Raw genomic sequence first — 19,914 nt, 5'->3', positions numbered from 1 at the left:
GCAGTGCCCTACCAGCAGCAGTGCAGAAGTAAGGGTGGCAATACTGTGCCATGCCGCCCTTATTCCTGTCCTGCTGCCTTTAGAGCTGGGTGGCCAGAGAGTAGCAGCTGCTGACTGAGGGCCCAGCTCTGCAGGCAGCAGCGCAGGAATAAAGGTGGCAATACCATACCACACCATCTTTACTTTTGAGCTGCTGCTGGCAGCGGCTCTGCCTTCAGAGCTGGGCTCCCGGCCAGCAGCCGCCACTCTCCAGCTGCCAAGCTCCAAAGGCAGTGCCACTGCCAGCAGCAGCACAGGAGTAAGGGTAGCAGTATCGCAATGCCCTCTACAATAACCTTGCAACCTCTCCTCCCCCCCACACACACACACACTCCCTTTTGGGTCAGGACCCCTACAATTACAATACTGTGATATTTCAGGTTTAAATAGCTGAAATCATGAAATTTATGATTTTTAAAATCCTATGACCAAAATGGACCGTGAATTTGGTAGGGCCCTATTTAATATAGGGTAACATTTTCAAAAATGCCTAAATGACTTAGGCCTGGTCAAGGTTGTTCCAGTTTAACTAAAGCTGTGATTTTTATTCTGATGTAATTAAACTAATGCAACTCAAGGTGTCAACACTTATGCAGGATTAAATGTATGGAAATTGGTTTAGCTTGCATTGATAAATGTGTAGGTGCAAGCAGAACCAATGTAGCCAGTATTAAACCTACAGAAGGGGTTACATGCCAAAAGTTGCACTGGTTTAATTAAATTGATTCTACATTAATCTGGTGCAACATCTGTGTGTAGACAAGCCCTGGAGCTCCTAAGACACATAGGCACTTTTTAAAATGTTACCTGTAGTGTACAGCTAGAGCAGGTGGTGTGTTGAACCCCCCAAATAGATATGGTATGATATTCCATTATAATGTTTGTAAAAGAGAGACGAAAGGTATTTTGTATTACAGTCATACACTGTGTGAGTCTGAATGATTCAGGCCTCGCTCTGTCATCCATCATGTGCTGCTGTACACAGAGTATGGAATGAGAAGAACTTTAAACTTCTCTGCTGAAAGACAGATGGCATTCTAAAGCAAAATCAAATGGCTCAGCACATGGAAATGAAGTAAATCTCCCAACATAAAATAAGCTGAGTTGTGGGGATATTTCATATCAGGAAACTGATTTTTTTCCCCATGCATTTTGCTAAACTTTCAGAGTTCAGGGAGATTTCTAATCATACGCATACATTTCCTGATACTTCTTCAGGATAAAGTCAGTTCTGCTCCATAGTGTTCTAAAATTCTGACTGTGACAGGTATGGCAATATCCTGCAATATCTTGGACAGACCTCATTGAATTCAGTTAGATCTTACGGTGTTAAATTTATGTATCACCGTGAGCCAGGTATTCTATTTCATTCCATGGGGTGTGGGACCCCAGCTCTCCAAGAACTAAGAACAATGGGGTATGATTAGATAAATTTGATCAGATTGTAAAAACCTCCTGAGAGGCACCACCACCTGGAGAGACTTGCATATACTGGTTCAAACTGGATTCTCTGAAGAACAGCAGACAAAGAATGGACTTTTGGATAAATAAACTGAGTTTAAACTGACTTGAGGCCTTGGTTCTGATCCAGCAAATGGGCAGGATGTACGGTCCAAAGGGAGGGCCCCAATCCTCTAGGGAAGAGTTGGAAGGACTGACACCAGCCAGTGTCTTTGTGGAGTTTGGGGAGAGGGTGTGATCTCTGGTAAGCGTATTAGCATGCACGTAGGTTTTTTTAATGGTTTTCAATATGTTTTTCCTGTAATGCTTTTACCTTAAGAATAAATGTGCTTGCTTAGAAAGAGCCAGGTCATAACACCTGTGGGTAACTACTCTGTTTATACCTCTGAGAAGGAGGCAAAGTAGGCCTCCTTAAACAGTCTGGCTTGCTAGGGAACTCATAGTGTAGGTAGGAAACTGTGCAGCCTGGGAAAAACCTGGTCAGGATAGAGAGAGAGACAGGCCTCTGCCCAAAAGAGGTGATGGCTGGGGAGCCAGAAGCCTGAGAGTGGGTGCCCTTGCTTAACCTTGGAGGAGGAATACAAGTACCATTGCTCTTAACTATGATATCACCCAATCAGAAATGTAGGTAGGACCATAAGAGTGTTGAAAACAAGAGCTAGTCGAAACTTTTTGAATTTTCAAAGTTTTGACAAAATTGTGAAAAGTGTTTTGAATTTTTCAACCATTTCTATTGAAAGCTATTGTGAATTCTTGTAATTCTCTGAGGAAAAAATACACAAGAGTTATAATTATAAGTGGAAATAGAATTAAAAAACAACTGTTGAATATATTTTGCTTCTAGTTTACTGGAAATGGCACTGCATAAATAATTGTATTGCAGTTACAGTTCCGATTTTAACAATTGACTGCATTTAGGCAATTGATTTTACTGCATTATTAGGTGTTTTGTAATAAGTATGTAAGAATACTTGAAAAATAAGTTCTGAAATAATTTTCAGAAACAAGATATTTAATGCCTATAAATATTACCCAAAAAGTTTATGATGCTATCTTCTATGGTGTATTACCTGCAACACAATTTAACTTTATAAATATACCCACATGAAAATAGCTACATTCCTTTACTTAATAATACTGAATTAATATTTTAAAAGGTAAGACGTAAGGTTTCTTCACATAGCTGACATGATTACAAAGTGTATGTGTGTGTGTGTGTGTGTGTGTGTGCGCGCACGCGTGCTTACCAAAGACCTAGGGCAAGTTCCCTTAAGCTGTAACTGGCATTATCTCCCATACAGTCATTTAGTAGAAGGAAGAAAATGATTGAAAGAAAAATGTCTTAATACCATAGGGTAATAGTTGTTGTCTTCTTTCATGCAGATAATTTAACAACTTCAGCTAATTGGAAGGAGGAATGAAATATTGTTCTGTGTCAGGATAGCTTAAGAATTGAATAAATTATGTCCCGGCATTCAATTGACATGTCTGGGTACATATCCACAAGGTGCCTAAGGATTTAGCCATGCACTGTACTGAATCTTTATCTCTTATAATGTGTACGCTTTTAAAGTCTTATATGAATGCTTCAATATAAGGTGCTGTAGTGCATTTTCTATTCAGATGTTATCTGTACCAGTAATTGTATTGAAGTCTGAACAACAGATAGATCTGGGGGGAAATTGAAGTTTGATTTTTTATTTTTATTTTTTGCAATCTCATCACAAGATATGTCCATGTATAGTGTACTGAAAAGTATAACATAAATATTTCTTGGGAATGTACCCAAAATTATTGATATCATTCCAAACAAGCAAAAGATTAAAAAATTCATAACACCATTTTACTTATATATGTTTTTCGCTATTATTCATTCTGACACATTTTGAAAGCATAAAACACATTTTTGGGAAGGATGAAAACTTCAAGTCTTCAGTTGTTTTCTTTAGTGACCAGAGACAATTTTGAATGGGTGCACCAATTATTCATCTCATCTCATCTAATCTATCTTAGATTATACATGGGTGTCAGGTATAATAGGCTACGGGAGGTTCAGCCTCCCCTGGCGTAGCCGCTGCCGCTGGACGCTGGTTGTAAGTTTGGTGGAAGTTTTTGCTTATTATTATGCCCCATGCAGGTTCTGGGGCGGCCAAGGAGGCAGTATCTGCTATTCAGTTTCCTGGGTTCATCAGTAACCTCTCTGGACTCCAGGGAGATTATTGGTGAACCCTGGGAAGCTGAATAACACATACTGCCTCCCTAGCCACCCTGGAGCCTGCATGGTGCATATCAAAAGCTCAGGTTCTTCTTCCAGAAGAGAAGAGACGAGAGCTTTTCCCGCGGGGTGGCTTGGGGTCTGGAAAGGTGTGGCACCGCTGGGGAGGCTCTGTCTGGCCCAGGGCTCCTTTGGCCATTCGGGGGGAGGTGCTCAGAGCTCCAGTTGGCCCAGGGCTCCTCCAGCCGAGGGGGGGACTCTGGGTCGGGGGGGGAGTCTTGTGGCTCCGGCCATGGAGGGGCAGGGGGTTTCAGGGCTCCAGGTGTGGGGGAGTCGGTGCAGGCGGAAGGGGCGGAGCTGGGAGCTAGCCTCCTCAAAGGTGGGCTCCACCCATGCTTATATATTCACAATGCTCCCCTCTCAGTGGCATCTCGATCATTTTCAAATTATTGCCCAATTTAGGCATCATTTCAAAGTACAGAAGCATTGCCATGGTGGTGGGAACCCTTGTCTTTATTGCAACAAACATGTTTTCAGAGATTGGGTAGTGTGCCATGAGCTGAGTGCCTCCTAGGTAAAATTCATTCCTGTGCAGAGGGCCAGCTTAAGACCTGTGCACCACTTAAATCCCACTTGTACTCCCCCTAGTAGTGCTAAAGTGGGGTTTAAGTCAATGTAAGGCTTTGTGCTGTCCCTCTGAATAGGGGTACACTTTACCCCTATGATGTGCTGAGTGCCCTTAACTCCTCTTGTAGTCAAGCTAAGGGCATTCAGCCCCTTCCAGCATTATCGCTTTAGTGAGTTAACCCAGATAGCCTCATAAATACTCAGGTGTTCTAGATCAGAAGAGCAAAGTATGTTGGAGGGAGACTCAGGTGAACCATTAGAAGTCTAGCTGGTGAGTATGTAACAGGCCAGGGAGCTTACATTCATAACTTTGCTAGACATTAAAAATCATGGACTCACTAGAGACACCAGTTTTATGAATTATTTTATTACACCAGTCTGTAACCCACTAACCCTACTTTGTCCTAAGACTGCAGAGGTGTTAATTGCCCACTTCATCTTGAATGGTCTCTTGCAACATGTATTAACTCTTTATGCTTAACAATCTGTTCTACCTTGTATTTAGCTGACACACTCTGAGTACCTTTCCCAGACGTGAAGAAGAGCTCCATGTATCTCCAAAGCTTGTCTCTCTTTCACCAACAGATGTTGAGCCAGTAAAATATATTACCTCACTTACCTGGTATCTCTCATGCTGGGACTAACATGCCTACACCACTGAAAACTCTATTATTAGACTTTCTATCCCCATCCAAGGAGGAGGTTTTTCTTCAGTTATTTTTCCAGTATATTTGTCTTTATTTAGTGTCTTATACTTTTAGATACTCTTAAATCCATTTAAAAAGTTGCTCTGTGAGGCAAAGAAACTGATGATTGTTTTGTTGAACCTACTCTTAACGAGCGCAAACCATTTCACTTGCTTTAATCTAATATTTAAGATGCAGTATTTAGTAATATGTTGATTTTAATAACCTTAACATTAGATATGACATAGTGAGATGTATTTACACGTAATTTGCTGCAGTGTGCTTTCCATCCAGGAAATTAAAAATGTACTGAATGGGCATGATTAGGATTTACACTAGTATAAATCAGAAGTAATTCTGTTGAAGTCACAGGAGCTACGCCATGTAAAATAACATAAGTATGATGATCAGGTGAAATTCACTTTATGTTACATAGTGTTAAACGCATTCTAAAAGTGCTCATGTTCTCTCGCTAGGGTTCCAAGTTAGCAAAGCCCTGATTCTGAAAACCATCACTATTCAGAACAGCACTCAGGTACATATTTAACTTTGAGCTCATGTTTACGTGCTTTATTGAATAGGGATTTCATTCATCAGGTGGGACTTTCAAGATGTTGAGTAACTGTTACAAAAATGTCATCACAGTTCCTTTATTTGTGTTTTAACTGTTTATTTTTAAATATTAATACCAAATTTTGTATTGAAACATAAACTTCTTTTGTATATATCATACTGTCTCTTACATAACCCATCAGCAATGAGCCAGTTCATTTGAAATTATCAGATTAGGAAGCCATCTGGTGTAGCAATCAACATCTGCATTTTTTTAAAAAATTGCACCCAACTTATAGTACACACTTAACAGGATTTCTGATTTCATTTAGGGAAATCCTGTATGGCAAACAGCAAAACGGCCTCTGAATATCCCATCTGCATTATTTTGGCAGGGGAAAAAAAATGCAGATTAGCATGAAAGAATACTTTTTTTTTTTTTTCCAGTTTGCTTACTCTGTGCATTTGACAACATATTGTATATGGTTACTTTTTACTGTTTGCCCTCTATTCCTCCATTGCTTTTATAGGTCTTTCACCCAGAAATAAGGGGGAGAAAACCTTTTTCAAATAGAGAAACGTGATTGCAAAGCCACAAAATTGACAGGGAGACTCATGGGCAGGTGTGGTATCTGAAACTACTTTTAACACGGTTTTTGAAATTGACTAGATGCCAAGTTGACAGCATTCCATTAATTCTAAGATGAGTAGTTTGTGTCTTTTGTTCTAGACACATTCCCAGTACCCTTAGTATGGGTGACTGCATCTAAGGTACCCATTGATCAAAGCATAGTTGTAATTCAACTAATTGAACAAATATAGATATTTGTAAGGCAAGGTAATTCCATCAGTTCTAACACTAATATCGCACAGATGCATTAATGCTGGCAGATAACCTCACGGGCAGAATAAAATCGTCTTTAATTTTGTAATTGGCAACAAATTTTAGTCTTGTCTCATGCCACACAACACAAAGTTTTGTGTTCAACTTTAATAAAGCAATGTTTGTGGGATGCTTGGTGGAAGTGAATCATAAGGGAAGTATGTTTTCCTCTCGGGAATAACATCACCATTTGTTTAAAGCAGATGGCAAAAGGGATTAAATCACACGGCAGTGTGATACCAAAGTGAAAAATATGTCATTATATGTCATCTGCAATTAGCATATTTCAACCAACACTTGCTTTTGGCCTCCGTAGTTGTAGGGTCTTATACTTCTGTTACTAATTCTGTCAGTGAAAATATCTTATCTAGTCTTTGAACCACAGTGGATGAAGTGGTATTACATAGCCTTATAATTAAGACAGTTAACTAAGTGTCATTTTTATAATGTCGACTAATTTAAATAGAGGATTTCTTGTATAATTTTACTCTTTCCAATTTCCAATGTCCCTGTTTGAGGGTTTTGTTAATTAGGAGATAAGTCTAAAATAGCATTATACTTCTGTGGAAGTGCAGTATTCCGATTAGTCATCCCCTTCCTTCAGACATACCACTGGCATTTTATATATTTTACATATGTGGGCACCTCTTATTCAGTGGTGTCTTACATGCCAATTTCTCACACAAAAACAGAATAATGGCCAAACCTTTCTCATTTTACTCACACGTGTAGTCCCATTGATTTTGGTGGAGTGGGCTTTGATGTCAATGGGACTGCTAGAATAAGGAGAAGTAGAGGATTTGGCTATGTAGGTATAAAAAATAAAGGCCATCATCAACCTTTACATATAGACTTGGGTTTTGGGGGCGGGGGTAGATAAGGTATGTGGTCGTTCCAACAGCATAAATCAAATGGAGACAACATGCAAGTTTTCAATCCATTAAAGTGACTTGATCCCCGGAGTCTGTTAACTGTAACAATGGCTACATACTTATTTACAGATTTATTTGGACATAAGCTTTCGTGGGTAAAAACCTCTCTTCTTCGGATGCCCACGAAAGCTTATGCCCAAATAAATCTGTTAGTCTTTAAGGTGCCACCAGACTCCTTGTTGTTTTTGTAGATACAGACTAACACGATACTTGATACTTGATACTTATTTACGTTTATTCATTCAGATTTCTGAAATATAGTTGTAGGTGTCCAACCCATAAATTAGAAACCACAAAGTAAATGAAGGACGCAGCATCCTTGTAGAAGAGACCAGAAGGACAGGCTTTGTAGCATGCCCAGAAGGTTAGCTGGGATTTGGAGAAGTGGAGTGGGACAGGGGAGCAAGTTCCAACATGGAGGATTCCCACCCACTCAGTCCTCAGCTTCCTCTTTTTTATGTTGAAAGAGCTCAAACTTGAGAGGGTCTGCTGATCTCACATGTGACGCTGTGTCCTGGAGAGAGAGGTGGTCTCTCAGGAAAGGGCGCCACAATACAATAGAACTTTACTAATTGTTGTTTGATGTTAAGAAGAGCTGATGGGGAGGCTGTGTTTCTCTTATTCAGTATGATCTATGGGTGTAGGCTTGGTAGGGTGCCTTGTTTTAATACATTATTAAAACTGTTTCATATAAATTTTGTAATGCACTTAGAGCCTGGAATAGATGCAATGCACCAATATGAATAAATAATTGCTCTAATGGCCCAGAGAAACCCTTTGAAGATAATCAAATTTTGCAAAATAGGATGCAAGTACCCCCAATAAAAGTCATGGCTACTGAATCACAAAATGTACCTGGCTTGCTTATTGTGAAAAATGCAATCTAGCTTTAATTATTTATGACAGTACTTTATAATATTCCAGGAAATACCCTGTAGCAAATTATAGAAAAATAATGGAGTGTTAGTAACATGAGACCTCACAACAGTATCTGCTTAATATTTGCTAAGAAATTTTTGGGGTAGATTGTCTGTCTGTCTGTGTCTTGTACTGCCACCTATCACCATAGTATCCGAGTGCCTTCCACATAAAATATATTGGCCATAGTGAAATTCCTAGTAAACTTTATGGAATCTCTGGCTTGCCTTCCTTATCTGGTTATAGAAAGCTCTTCTTTGGGTAGGGTGTTTTGGTGTGGTAGTGAGGAGGATGTTGATGATGTCAGTGTTCTGTTTATGGTAGAAAAACTTTAGCAAATTGGAAGGTTTTGTAGAATTTTCTAAAGGTATGTCTATATTCGAGCTAGAAGGTGTAATTTCCAGTTCAAGTAAACATACCCTTGCTAGCCGCCTGAGTACAATTCCATCCAAGTGAGTACTCAGGTGGCTAGCCAAATACTCATATCACTGGGGCTAGACTGCTATTTTTAGTGTGCTAGCGGGATCAGAGCTAGCACAGATATGTTTGCTTGAGTGGAAATTACACCTCCCAACTCCAGTGTAGACATACCCTAAAGGTTGGCCAGACTCGATTAATCTAATCTCCTCTGGAAGTTTGTTCCACAGCCAGATCCTCCAAATGTGAATGCTAATGAGAATAAGTGAAGTTCTACTCTATAGTGCAATTTTATTTTGCTTAGAGTCTTTCTTCCAAAAAAAACCCCAACCCCACTTCAAAGAGTATCTGTAAAGAATATATTTCCAGAATTCAATAATACATAGCAGACGAGGCAAGAAATTGGTCTTAATATATGCTGCAGCATTTCCATAAAAGCATAAAAATATGGAGAGCAATTTTGGACTGCCTCCAGAAATGACTGGAGAGACTTTGCAGTAGTTTGAGAATGTGACTGATATGGCACCAATTTTTACATTCTGGGAGGAGATGGCCTGCAGTGTCACCTAATGGGGTCTGGAGAGCTAGCATTTGGGAAGGCCATAAAGAAGGGACTAGCAGTAGTTAAAGCAAGGGAACATGACATTACAATTGTGGATTACAGCAGAAGTGAAATCAGAGCAGCATCCTACATGGGCACTGCTGCAGGATGTGGTGATAGATTTTTAGTAAAGGGAGATGAAGGAAGTGCTGATGAAGTCAGACTCAAGGGTAAGGCCAGGGTTATGGATAAAAGAGACAAGTGGGGAAAATGAAGGTCAAGGAGGGAGGAAGAGTAATGTCTGAGGTTGTCCCTTTTGCTTAAGAGAAGCACTTCACTGAAAGGAGTTGAGAGAAAGCCACAAGTTTATTTGGCAAGTGTTTTTGCCAGCCTTGATGTAAAATATTCCCTTTGGTTTTACGCAAACTGTTTCAACAGTGTGTTTATCAAACAATCTAAAAAGAGCCCATTTCAATGTATTTAAGCACACCCCTAAACTTCCTGTGTCTGAGATGCAGGTAACACAAATTACATGCCAAGGTTTAGTTTTTGCAGTATTTTTTGTAAATGACCACAGGAGGTGAAATCATCACAGCATGCTTCCTGCCAGTGCTGATTAGAAGACAAAGCAAAGTCAGCAATGGCCACATGAAGATGACTGTCAGGAGATCCCTCACAGACCAGAAAAAGGGAACATTTCCTTGTTTGTTGATATCAGTGGAGCATGAACATTTTTTCACTATGACCATCAGATAAGAGGCTTTGATCACATGCTTCCACTTTTAGTGATGCCCATGGTTTTCCTACAGTAATCAGCAGCTTCTTCCATTAAAGGGTAAGATAAGCATATAATGAATTTAAAACAAGCACTTGGCATTATTTTAGCTACTGAAATGGCTCTTCACATTGTTTTCAGGCCTTTTGTACTCACTTCACCTTGGGTTTTGGTCTTGTCAGCTTTTATAAGCTAGAAAGTTGAACTTGGTCAGTGCTTAGGAAATCACCAAGTAAAAAGTGTGCATAGTACCTCTGTAGAAGGCACTCTTCCTTCTGTATGGGTAATGAATCTGTGACCTAATATATTATGGCAGTATTAGTCAAAGAGTGGGGCATGGCCCCTTGAGGGACATGTTGAAGGATGACCTGAGAGGTGGGGACAGTGGCTATAGTTCTCCAGGACCTCAGCTTTCATTTTTTAAATAAGTGTCTGTCTTTTATGAGTGCAGAAAAGCCTACAAAATATCAGTTTAACCAATGCAGTGATATCTGCCTGAGTTCGCAGAGACCCTGAAACGATAGTTTTGAGGGATGAATTGACCTTTTCATTTCAACAGGTGCTAATTCAGATGTCAATGATCATACTTTAAATGACAACTGAGGGTCCTGTGGCACCTTTAAGACTAACAAAAGTATTGGGAGCATAAGCTTTCGTGGGTAAGAACCTCACTTCTTCAGATGCAAGAAGAAGTGAGGTTCTTGCCCATGAAAGCTTATGCTTCCAATACTTCTGTTAGTCTTAAAGGTGCCACAGGACCCTCTGTTGCTTTTTTGCAGATTCAGACTAACACGGCTACCCCTCTGATACTTTAAATGACTGCATTGTTAACGATTTAGCTGTACATTAACATATGTAGAAAAGGAGAGAGAGATTTACTATGATCATCGACGCTAGCATTGTGCCCATCACAGAGTGCAAAGGGTTAGTTGAGGTGGCAGAAGATGTATAAATGAAAATGTGTAGGCTTTTAACAGCATGTGGCAGTGTTGTGGGGGGCAGATACAATTGGTTTGTTTTTTCCTGAAGGGGATACAGCTTTCAAAAGTATGGGGAGCACTGTCCTAAGGTGTGGTTTGTTACAGAATTTCTGTTTCTCCAGTGAGAGCTCAATCTGAAGCTTTAGCTACTTACTGTAATTTGTTTTAACTTCACTATCCTGGCTAAGTTCCAGCTCCGGTGTTTACATTACGTGTGGTATCTACCTGTGTTTCCCCAGTTTTATCAGTTGGATAAAATATTCTTTACTTTCTTTCTAAAGCTGATGTTTGTGTAGTATGCTGGCACAGATTGGCTACTGTGATGGGTGAAATGATCCCTATACATACAGCTGGTAACATTTTTTGTGATTCTTTTGTATAAAAAAGCGTTCTAAGGTTTTATGATTATTTTCTCTTGATCATTTGGGTGCAGCTGTGTTTAATGAGCTGGAAAAGAAGTAGGTCAATAAAATGTGTTCATTGTTCGCAGACTATCCATTCGACTGTGTGTGTGTGTGTGTGTGTGTGTGTGTGTGTGTGATTAGCCATCTAAGGGTTCAAAGCTTATCACATAGACAACTTAGTAGAGAATTCACACCTAATTAAATCAATATTAAGCAATATCTGACAGCTGGTAGGCAGTGCTCCACACTGAGGTGAGAGTGTAAGCATTTAATGTGTAGAAGGGTGTGATATCAAGTAAAACTTGTTTTTAAATCTCTGCTGTTAGTGTCCAATGGAAATACTGTAGAAAGAACGTGTTTTAAAAGCTGTGCACTTTTTAAAGCCAGCACAATTGTTGACACATCTACATAATAGGATAAAAACCAGAACTAAATATTTTAGCCTAAAGGAGGTCGCCTTCAGCTTAAGTGGTGAAGAGACCTGTGTATCTGATGCTGAAGGTCCAAGATTTGAACCTTGTTGTCAACAATGGTATCTGAGAATCTTTACAAAACTGTTTTTAATGACCCCACTCCATAGGTCATCAACATGGAGTTGCACCCATTTAAACCAGCCATGGACTTGGTCCAAAGGCTCTTAACTGAACCTTTCTAAACAATTGGGAGGCTAAAACAAAATCCATGCTGCTTTGTTTAAACTAATAATTGCACAGATAATAGGCATATATAGCCCTGTGACATTCCAGTAATTTTACCGTGATCAACAATCGAAGGCAGAGACAGAAAAAAAGATTATGCTGTCACAGACCTTTAATGTCATAGAACCAGAACTCGGATTCCTTCGTTTTAAATCTACTAACAACAAAATACTCAAAAGACTGACAAGGCTAATTAACCCTGGGTCTGTTTTGATCTAATTGCTCGTCTGCTTTTTGTGAAAAGATCTCTCATGCAGGAGGATGCTTGTTTGCCTGAGAAATGTAGCAGCTGCTTTTTCTTCTGTAGGACTGGTTAAAAGTAAAGGGCAGCATTAAAATTCCTAGGTTGATTTTCAGTCTTATTCAGCTGGTTAAGAAATGGATTAGGCTTCTCTTTCCTCAGTGGTATGAGGGTCAGAATTTTTCTGGGTGTGTGAGAGAGGTTCAGAACATTTCTAGTTTCCAATGAGAAGCCTTTCATGGAGGGATAGTTGAAGTAATGCCAGACCCTCTCAGACACCAAAGGCCTCCTTGTGCCCAGCCCTCTGTGGAGGGGGGGAGTGGGTGCAAGAAGCCTTCCCCATTCTGTGCAGGGCATGGGCCAGATGCACTTGCCTGAATGCAGAGAGACTGCATCTAGCAATTGCGTTGGCACCCAATAACTCATTGCCTCCTGGCACCCAATGGGGCAGCACACTTTATCCTGTCCTCTCCCATGGCTGGTTGTTCACAGCCACAACTGAACCCCTAACGTGTAAAATCGATTTAATACTGGGAAAATACCTAGCATGTAATAAAAATCAAACAACCCTCAAGTAGTCTGCACCCCAAAAAAGGAGAAGAGCTAGAGACTCCATGAATCCCACTAGGGACTTGGCTATTGCTATTGATTTCATATGCAAGGCACTCAGATACTACAGTGATGGGCAGAAATATAGACAGATGCAGTAGCAATGTAGACTGGAATTTTCAAAGGAGCATAAAGGACTTAGGCACTCAATTCCCATTGAATTTCAATGGCTGGTGGATGCCTAACTCCTGCCTTTGAAAATCCCAGGCTCAATCACATTTTCACTCAACACAATACTTTAGGCTTCTGCCAATGCTTTCCATTATGTAGGAATGCTGCTTTCAGGGTTAAATACAGTACCTCTGCCATTTCAAATAGCTTTGGGCTGAACTCGACATGTCAGCTGTCAGTCCAGATGAACGTGGGCTAAAACCAGGCGCATGGTACAAAAACTGTTTAGTTGTAAAGGAAAAAAATGGAGGAGTTATTGTTTTGGGTTTTTTTAAACTATTTGATGCAAAAAGTAGCTGAAATGTACAGTGTGTGGCTGTAAACATCACAGTAGCCCCGTTCAGCGTGTTAAACTGGTTCTGCGCAGAACATGACAACAGTTGGGATTGGTGGACTGAGGCAAAGGAATTCTACACCTACTCTATGGGGAAGCCACTGCATATGGACCCTAAGGGGGCCTGAGAGGAGAGAAGGAATCTGAGTCAGAGCAGGAGGGAGCTGTAGGGGTTTTTTTGTTATATACACACACGTTTTGTGGTAGGATTGCTCCCTAATTCCCTGACACCCTATCTGTCTGTCCTTCCTGTCTGCTCATTATGGTGTTTGAGCACCCAAGGCTGACCTCAAGAGCACTGTTTCCAGGGCAGAGTGATGATCAGGCAGACCATTTGTGGTATTTAATCAATACAGCATGACATGGGACTGAAGGTGGGGAGTTGGTTTGTCTTACACTGTCCTGTTAGTCATTTTCCCTGCTGCATTGCCATTAGGGTGACCAGATGTCCCGATTTTATAGGGACAGTCCTGATTTTTGGGTCGTCTTCTTATATAGGCTCCTATTACCGCCCCCCCACCCCCGTCTCGATTTTGCACATTTGCTGTCTGATCGCCATGCCAGTCCCTTGAGGTGCAGGTTATGTTAGTTTTGCACATGCGCTGCATCTTCGATTGGTGCAAGTTCCATTGCTTTGTCATTTGCACCCATTCTCTGCCACTTTACACCTAAATTAAACCACATTTTATATGTCCGCTTTTGGCTCAGACTTCCATGGGAGCTGAACCTGCTTGTACTTGCCCTCTGTCGTTCCAGTTTGGCTGTAAGAAACTACATCCTTATGAGTAAAATGTTCCTTGAACAGTTCATTTACATGCACTTTAGCCAGCTGGCTAATATCTGGTCTCATTTACATTTAAACAGAATTTGATTCATTTTTAATACTGAAACTGCCTATATGTTTCTGTATCTCAATTGTTTGTGGACTTTAGAGCTCACCAGCTATTGGAACAGCCTCCGGCTCCTTTTGACATAAATTGTCATTGAATGGTTTCAGTAACTCTAATTTAAACATACAGGGCAGATCCTCAGCTGAGGGAGAAGGGTGGCTTGAAGCCATTTTTCCACTGCATTTATACTGGGCTGGCCTGGGCTGAAGCAGCCCCCAGTGTAGCATACAGCAGTTTAGGGCTACTCAAAGTCACCCAGTTCCTACCCTTTCCTGCCTTCGACACACCCTCTGGGGTAGGGTAGTTGGAGTAGAGTCTGACCAACCCCGCATTCTCCCCTGCTCTCCTTAGCTCTGCCTAGAGGAAAGGTGGTGCAGCTGAGGATTTGGCCTTGTGTGTTTAAATAAGAGTTAGTTAAACAGTTAGATGGTGATGGTATATTTTGTTTAATATCTGAGAAGGAGCTACAGGATGTTTTGAGGCCAGCACCAGGACTAATCTGCCTGAGGGCTCCCCTTTGTCAGGAGGAACCCTCAGCTGCTCCTCTAGGGCAACTTTCCACTTGTTTCATGCTGCTGAAACTGGGACCAAGAATCTGGCCCTCAGTTCAGGTTGGCTGCCACGTCTTCTACCTTTCCCACAATATCTGCTTTTGCCGGGGTTAGAGTCACTGGGGAAGTAACATCCTGTTCGGCACAGCATGGTTATATGCAATAATATTAATGATGTCAGTGAGAAATAATTGAATCATGAAAGAGCTGGTGCAGCCAGGTGCTTATCACATCTTGTGAGGGGCTTAGTAAAAATCAGTGGGAGCTGATGGTGCTCAGTACCTCACAAGAAGTGTTCTGGTTTAAACCATGTTCTGCAAAAGAGGTCCGTGTTGGAGCTAAGCCAGAGTGGTCACCTAAAATTTGGAAATTTGCTTCAAAGTTGGGGGTAGGGGGTGGAAAATCAGCAAAAAATGTATTGCTTAATCCTAAATATAACAGACACACACAAGGAAGATTATGAAACTGATTTTGTGTCTGGTCTAGGCATGGGAGTAAGATGGTACCCACCAAAAGAAGCTCACACAGACAGCCGTCCTGTACCTTTACCCATAATCTACAGCAGCTTCTTACCTCCATTGCATATCAATACTAGAGAATAATACTTGACTATTTATTTCTAGCAGTATCCACTTTAGCACTTGACTATTATAATTTCTTCCTTTTTGTAAAGGAACTCTGTCCCAGTGTGGATAGTTTGTATGAAGAGCCTCATAAAGCACTGTTCTTTTCATCTGTCACTACTATGCATAACAAGAGAGCAGGATAGCATTACTGTAAACGTACAGCAGGCCCCATTTGTTCAACTCTTCCTACACCTGAAATAGTTATTTGTTGTTCTGGAGCAGTTCCTTCATTCTTCTCCGACCAGCTGCTGTCATCATGGCATCTTGCTGCCTACTGTGGTACCAGCTGCTCTCTGGAGAGGTCTCATGGCACTGAAGCATTGAGACAGCAGGCACCCTCTCCACTCATAGACTGATTATGTCATCTTTGGGACACATTGTGCTTTTATTAGGCAGGGCCTATGTTCCGGCCTACCCAAATGGCAGCCAAGAATGGCGCTTTCCTCATCTGTCGGCTTACACAGAGCATTCATAGGCCAAAAAATACTTGTCACCCTTATAGTGGCTGAAACTTCCCCTATTAGAGACTCATGCTTCCCTGAACTTTGAAAGAGCTATCTTTAAAAAGCTTCATAATAAAGCACTGGCTACTCCTAACTTTGGCTTAACCTACTCGGTCCTTCACAGTTCTCATGTTCCCTCTCCCCCTGCCTCACGCGTTAGACCACAAGTGCAGGCCTTTGGCATAGCATTGTAACATCACAGAGGTCACCTTCCTCTGCAGCATGGGGTCACTTGCAGGTTTAAACTAGTGTAAATAGTGAATTCTCTGTAACTTGAAGTCTTTAAATCATGATTTGAGGACTCCAGTAACTCAGACAGAGGTTAAGGTTCTATTACAGGAGTGGGTAGGTGAGTGAGGTTCTGTGGCCTGCAATGTGCTGGAGGTCAGACTAGATGATTGTGATGGTTCCTTCTGGCCTTAAAGTCTGAGTCTATGAGCAGAATTCCATAAATAATTTCTTTCAATAGTGATGGAGTCAGAAGTGTTTCCATCTGCTGTAAATTTTAATGCTTGCCTCTCATTGTACAAACTGAACCATTTGTGATCAGAGTTTCAAAATGTGTTCTCAGTTTTCCAGATGGGGTTAACTGAGGAAGAGAGGGAAGCAACTAGTCCAGAGTAACAATGAAAGTCACTGGAACAACCAGGATCAGGACTCAAGGCTTGCTGATGCCAATACCCTGAGCTGAGTCCTCGTGCAATGATGCCTCCTCCCTGTGATGAAAGGTGCATCTCAGAGGATGCAGTTTCCTTTGGAAGATGTATCATTTTACTGTTATGCTATTTAGCAAAATAGAAGAACACGAGTTAATCTAGAAAGCTTTGTTTAACCAGATATCTATCCATCACAATGACACATTTAAAACACAGTAATACTATTGTAACAGTTGGTTTAGAAAGTAAACATGGATTGAAGTGTCTTTGCATCACAGGCAGTTACACTGAAGATGTGAACGGCTGAATCACTTTGTTGAAATATGTAGATGTCATTGTTAAACCAGTAAGCCACTCAAATTAATCCAAGCCCACTGCACATTGTAGTATACTTGGACTTCATCTTACACACACAGAACGGAGGCACAAGGTAGATTGACTTGTCTTATGTCACACTGGAAGTCTGTGGCTGAACAGTGAAATCTAAATAGTTATAACTAGACTTGGCAGAATGTTTTATTTTTTAATCATTTTGATGGATATCAATGTTTTCTTAGATTTATATTGATTTACATTTTCACAGTTGTGGAAAATTATGGGGAGGGTCAGACAATTATGTTGAGATACAAAAAGATACACAATGCACAGTCACCCTCTGGAACTCATTGCCAGGGGATGTTGCAAAGGGCAAAAATATAACTGGTTTCAAAAAAGAATTAGATAAATTTATGGAGGCTAGGTCCATCAATGGCTATTAGCCAAGATGATCAGGGACAGAACCCCATGCTCTGGGTGTCCCTAAACCTCTGACTACTAGCATCTGGGAGTGGATGATGGGGGGATGGCTCACTTGATACCTGCCCTTTTCTGTTCATTCACTCTGAAGCATCTGGCAGTGGCCACAATTGGAAGACAGGCTACTGGGCTAGAGGGACCATTGGTCTGACCCAGTCTGACCATTCTTATGTAATTTATCTGCAAGCACAAAAATGCACCCCCAAATAAAGTCTCAGCCTGGCTGAAAATACACCCCATTATGTGCTGTGTGACAGTGTAATACCTTTACGAAAGGGGTGGGCTCACTAACAAGGGCAAACAGAACATGTATTATGTACTGTATGCTGCCTTTCAAACCCTTCTCTTACAGTATTTATGCCATTCCATAAGTGCACACACAATAACTACAGAATAGACAAAAACTTCTTTTATGGATACAGTTGCTTATGTTTTTAGTACCATAGTTAAAAACAATGCCATCAAGCCCTTGGAAAGCAATGGAAAGATATCCATTGATATCACTAGGCTGTGACTAAGGCCTACTTTGTGCTTCACTGTAGGGTGCATTCTTATAGTAACAGGTTTTCTTTATGCACAATTACTGTACGTACACAGTGGTGGTTTAACAAATTGCCAATCACAAAGTAAGAATTTTGTCTGTCAATTCTGAGTCTGAATCAGCTGTTTGTTGTACCATGTCCTCTGTATGTGTTACAGATTTAACTGCATCCCAGATCCGGTGTCCAAGAGTGCACAGTCTGAATCCCGGCTGCACCCAGGCCCAGCCGCTTGCTGATGTTCTGCTGGTGAACCCGCAGTCTCACAGCTCGCAGGATGCAGAAAACGAAGCGAGAGTTGAAGAAAATATTGTTTACCTTTGATCGCGCATTTTCTAATACCAGTAGCACTTTGGGATGAAATTGTATTTTGCTTTTCTAACTGTACGCAGTTGCTCCCTCGATGACCAAAAGGCTCTAAGAATAGTATTTAATATTCAGTGCAAGATTTTCCCCATCATAAATATAACAATTAAGTTATTTTTTTAAAGCATTTTTTTGTAATCGTTAATTTATGACACATGGTTTCCAATGCTTCACCAGGAGCAACAGAAAGAAGGACAAGCTCAAAGGTAGTGATGTTTAGAACTGTCATGAAGACACCATCATAAGACTGCTGATATGAACTGCAAAGATCAGTGTTGCTTTTCTCTTGAGTTTAAAAATGCAGATTTCCATGTTTAGAGATAAGTGCCTGCTGTGTGAGCTTTCATAATATGAATCAGTAACTTTTTAACAATAGTGATATGATAGGGGAAGATGGAAGAGTGAGCCTGGGGGGCTGTCATGTTTATAAAAATGTACTCTGCTTGGAAGACTAGCTGGGTTTCTGAGTTCCTAGCCTTGCAGCTTCACAGAGCTGGGTTCACACATGGCTCACAAAGGAGGCTGTCTTTGGGGGTCTCAACTTAGACCTTAGCAGAAGTCTGTTCACAGTCCGCGTTTGGGATGATTTCTGTGCACAGGTGCTGTAGGTCAGTTTGGCGATGTATTGTGGTATAACTGTGCCTTTCTGTGTACAGAAAGTGCCCTTACTTACATTAGCATTAAAATTCACCAAATGAAGCTTTCCCACAGGGAGGGAAAAGAAGAGAAGAACATGTAGCATCTTTAGTCTAACTGAATCCCATTGAGACTTCACTGCTTTTCCATAAAGGAGGAAGCCACCTTTCTACTTTCACTCGGTATGTTAGAGAATAATAAACCAGGACCTGTTCTTGGCTTTTGTTCTTCAGAAATCTTTGTATACTTCTGTTGGATTTAATAAATATTCTGTACCTCTCTGGAAGGTTTTAACTTTCATGACATTCTCATGCTCTGAACAGAGTTAGAAGACCTTTTTTAAAATGTGTGCTGTCCAGTCTTGTATCTGCACTCTGCTACTGTCAAACACAGCAATGACTGAACTCCAAACAAATGAATTACACCAGACTAACCTAAATTGGTAGATAAACTGATTCACATTTCACATAGGCCTTAGATCAGTGGTTCCAAACTTTTTAGTAAGCGACCCACCAACTGTACTTTTTTTTTTTTTTTTTTTTTTTTTACAGTCCAACCAGGGGCCGGGGACGGGGGGCGGTCACAGGCCGGCATCCTTCTCCTCCAGCATTGATCACCTGCGGCATCACCCTCCACCCCCCTAGGCCGGTGTGGGAGGGGTGGGAGCTGGAGTGGGATACTGATTCCACAGCAGCAGCTCCTGTTCCACGGAGCTGGGCTTGGCTCCCTGCTCCAGGTGTTGTGACCTGGTGTATGGGGTCACAATGCTGAGTGGTTGTATGACCCTGGTTGCAAGGTCACAATGCCCGGAGCAGGGTCCAGCCCCATGGGACAGGAACTGCCACTATGGGTTGGGTTCATTCTCCAAT

General features: G+C 41.1%; 1 protein-coding gene across 2 annotated transcripts in view; it reads left to right on the top strand.

Moving 5' to 3' along the window:
* The window catches only part of ARHGEF28 (Rho guanine nucleotide exchange factor 28), an 84,549-nt gene extending 65,206 nt beyond the window's left edge, over window positions 1–19,343 (top strand). For both annotated transcript variants that reach the window (XM_034773881.1, XM_034773879.1), the window contains one exon: window positions 18,204–19,343. In XM_034773881.1, the coding sequence (XP_034629772.1) occupies window positions 18,204–18,367 (164 nt within the window). In that variant the 3' untranslated portion in view covers window positions 18,368–19,343. The remainder of the gene's footprint in view (window positions 1–18,203) is intronic.
* Window positions 19,344–19,914: the final 571 nt, after the last annotated feature.

This window comes from Trachemys scripta, chromosome 6, assembly GCF_013100865.1.
Source record: "Trachemys scripta elegans isolate TJP31775 chromosome 6, CAS_Tse_1.0, whole genome shotgun sequence".
Classification (NCBI taxonomy): domain Eukaryota; kingdom Metazoa; phylum Chordata; order Testudines; family Emydidae; genus Trachemys; species Trachemys scripta.
The sequence above is the reverse complement of the archived record's forward strand: the minus strand, read 5'-3'. Positions and strand labels throughout refer to the sequence as shown.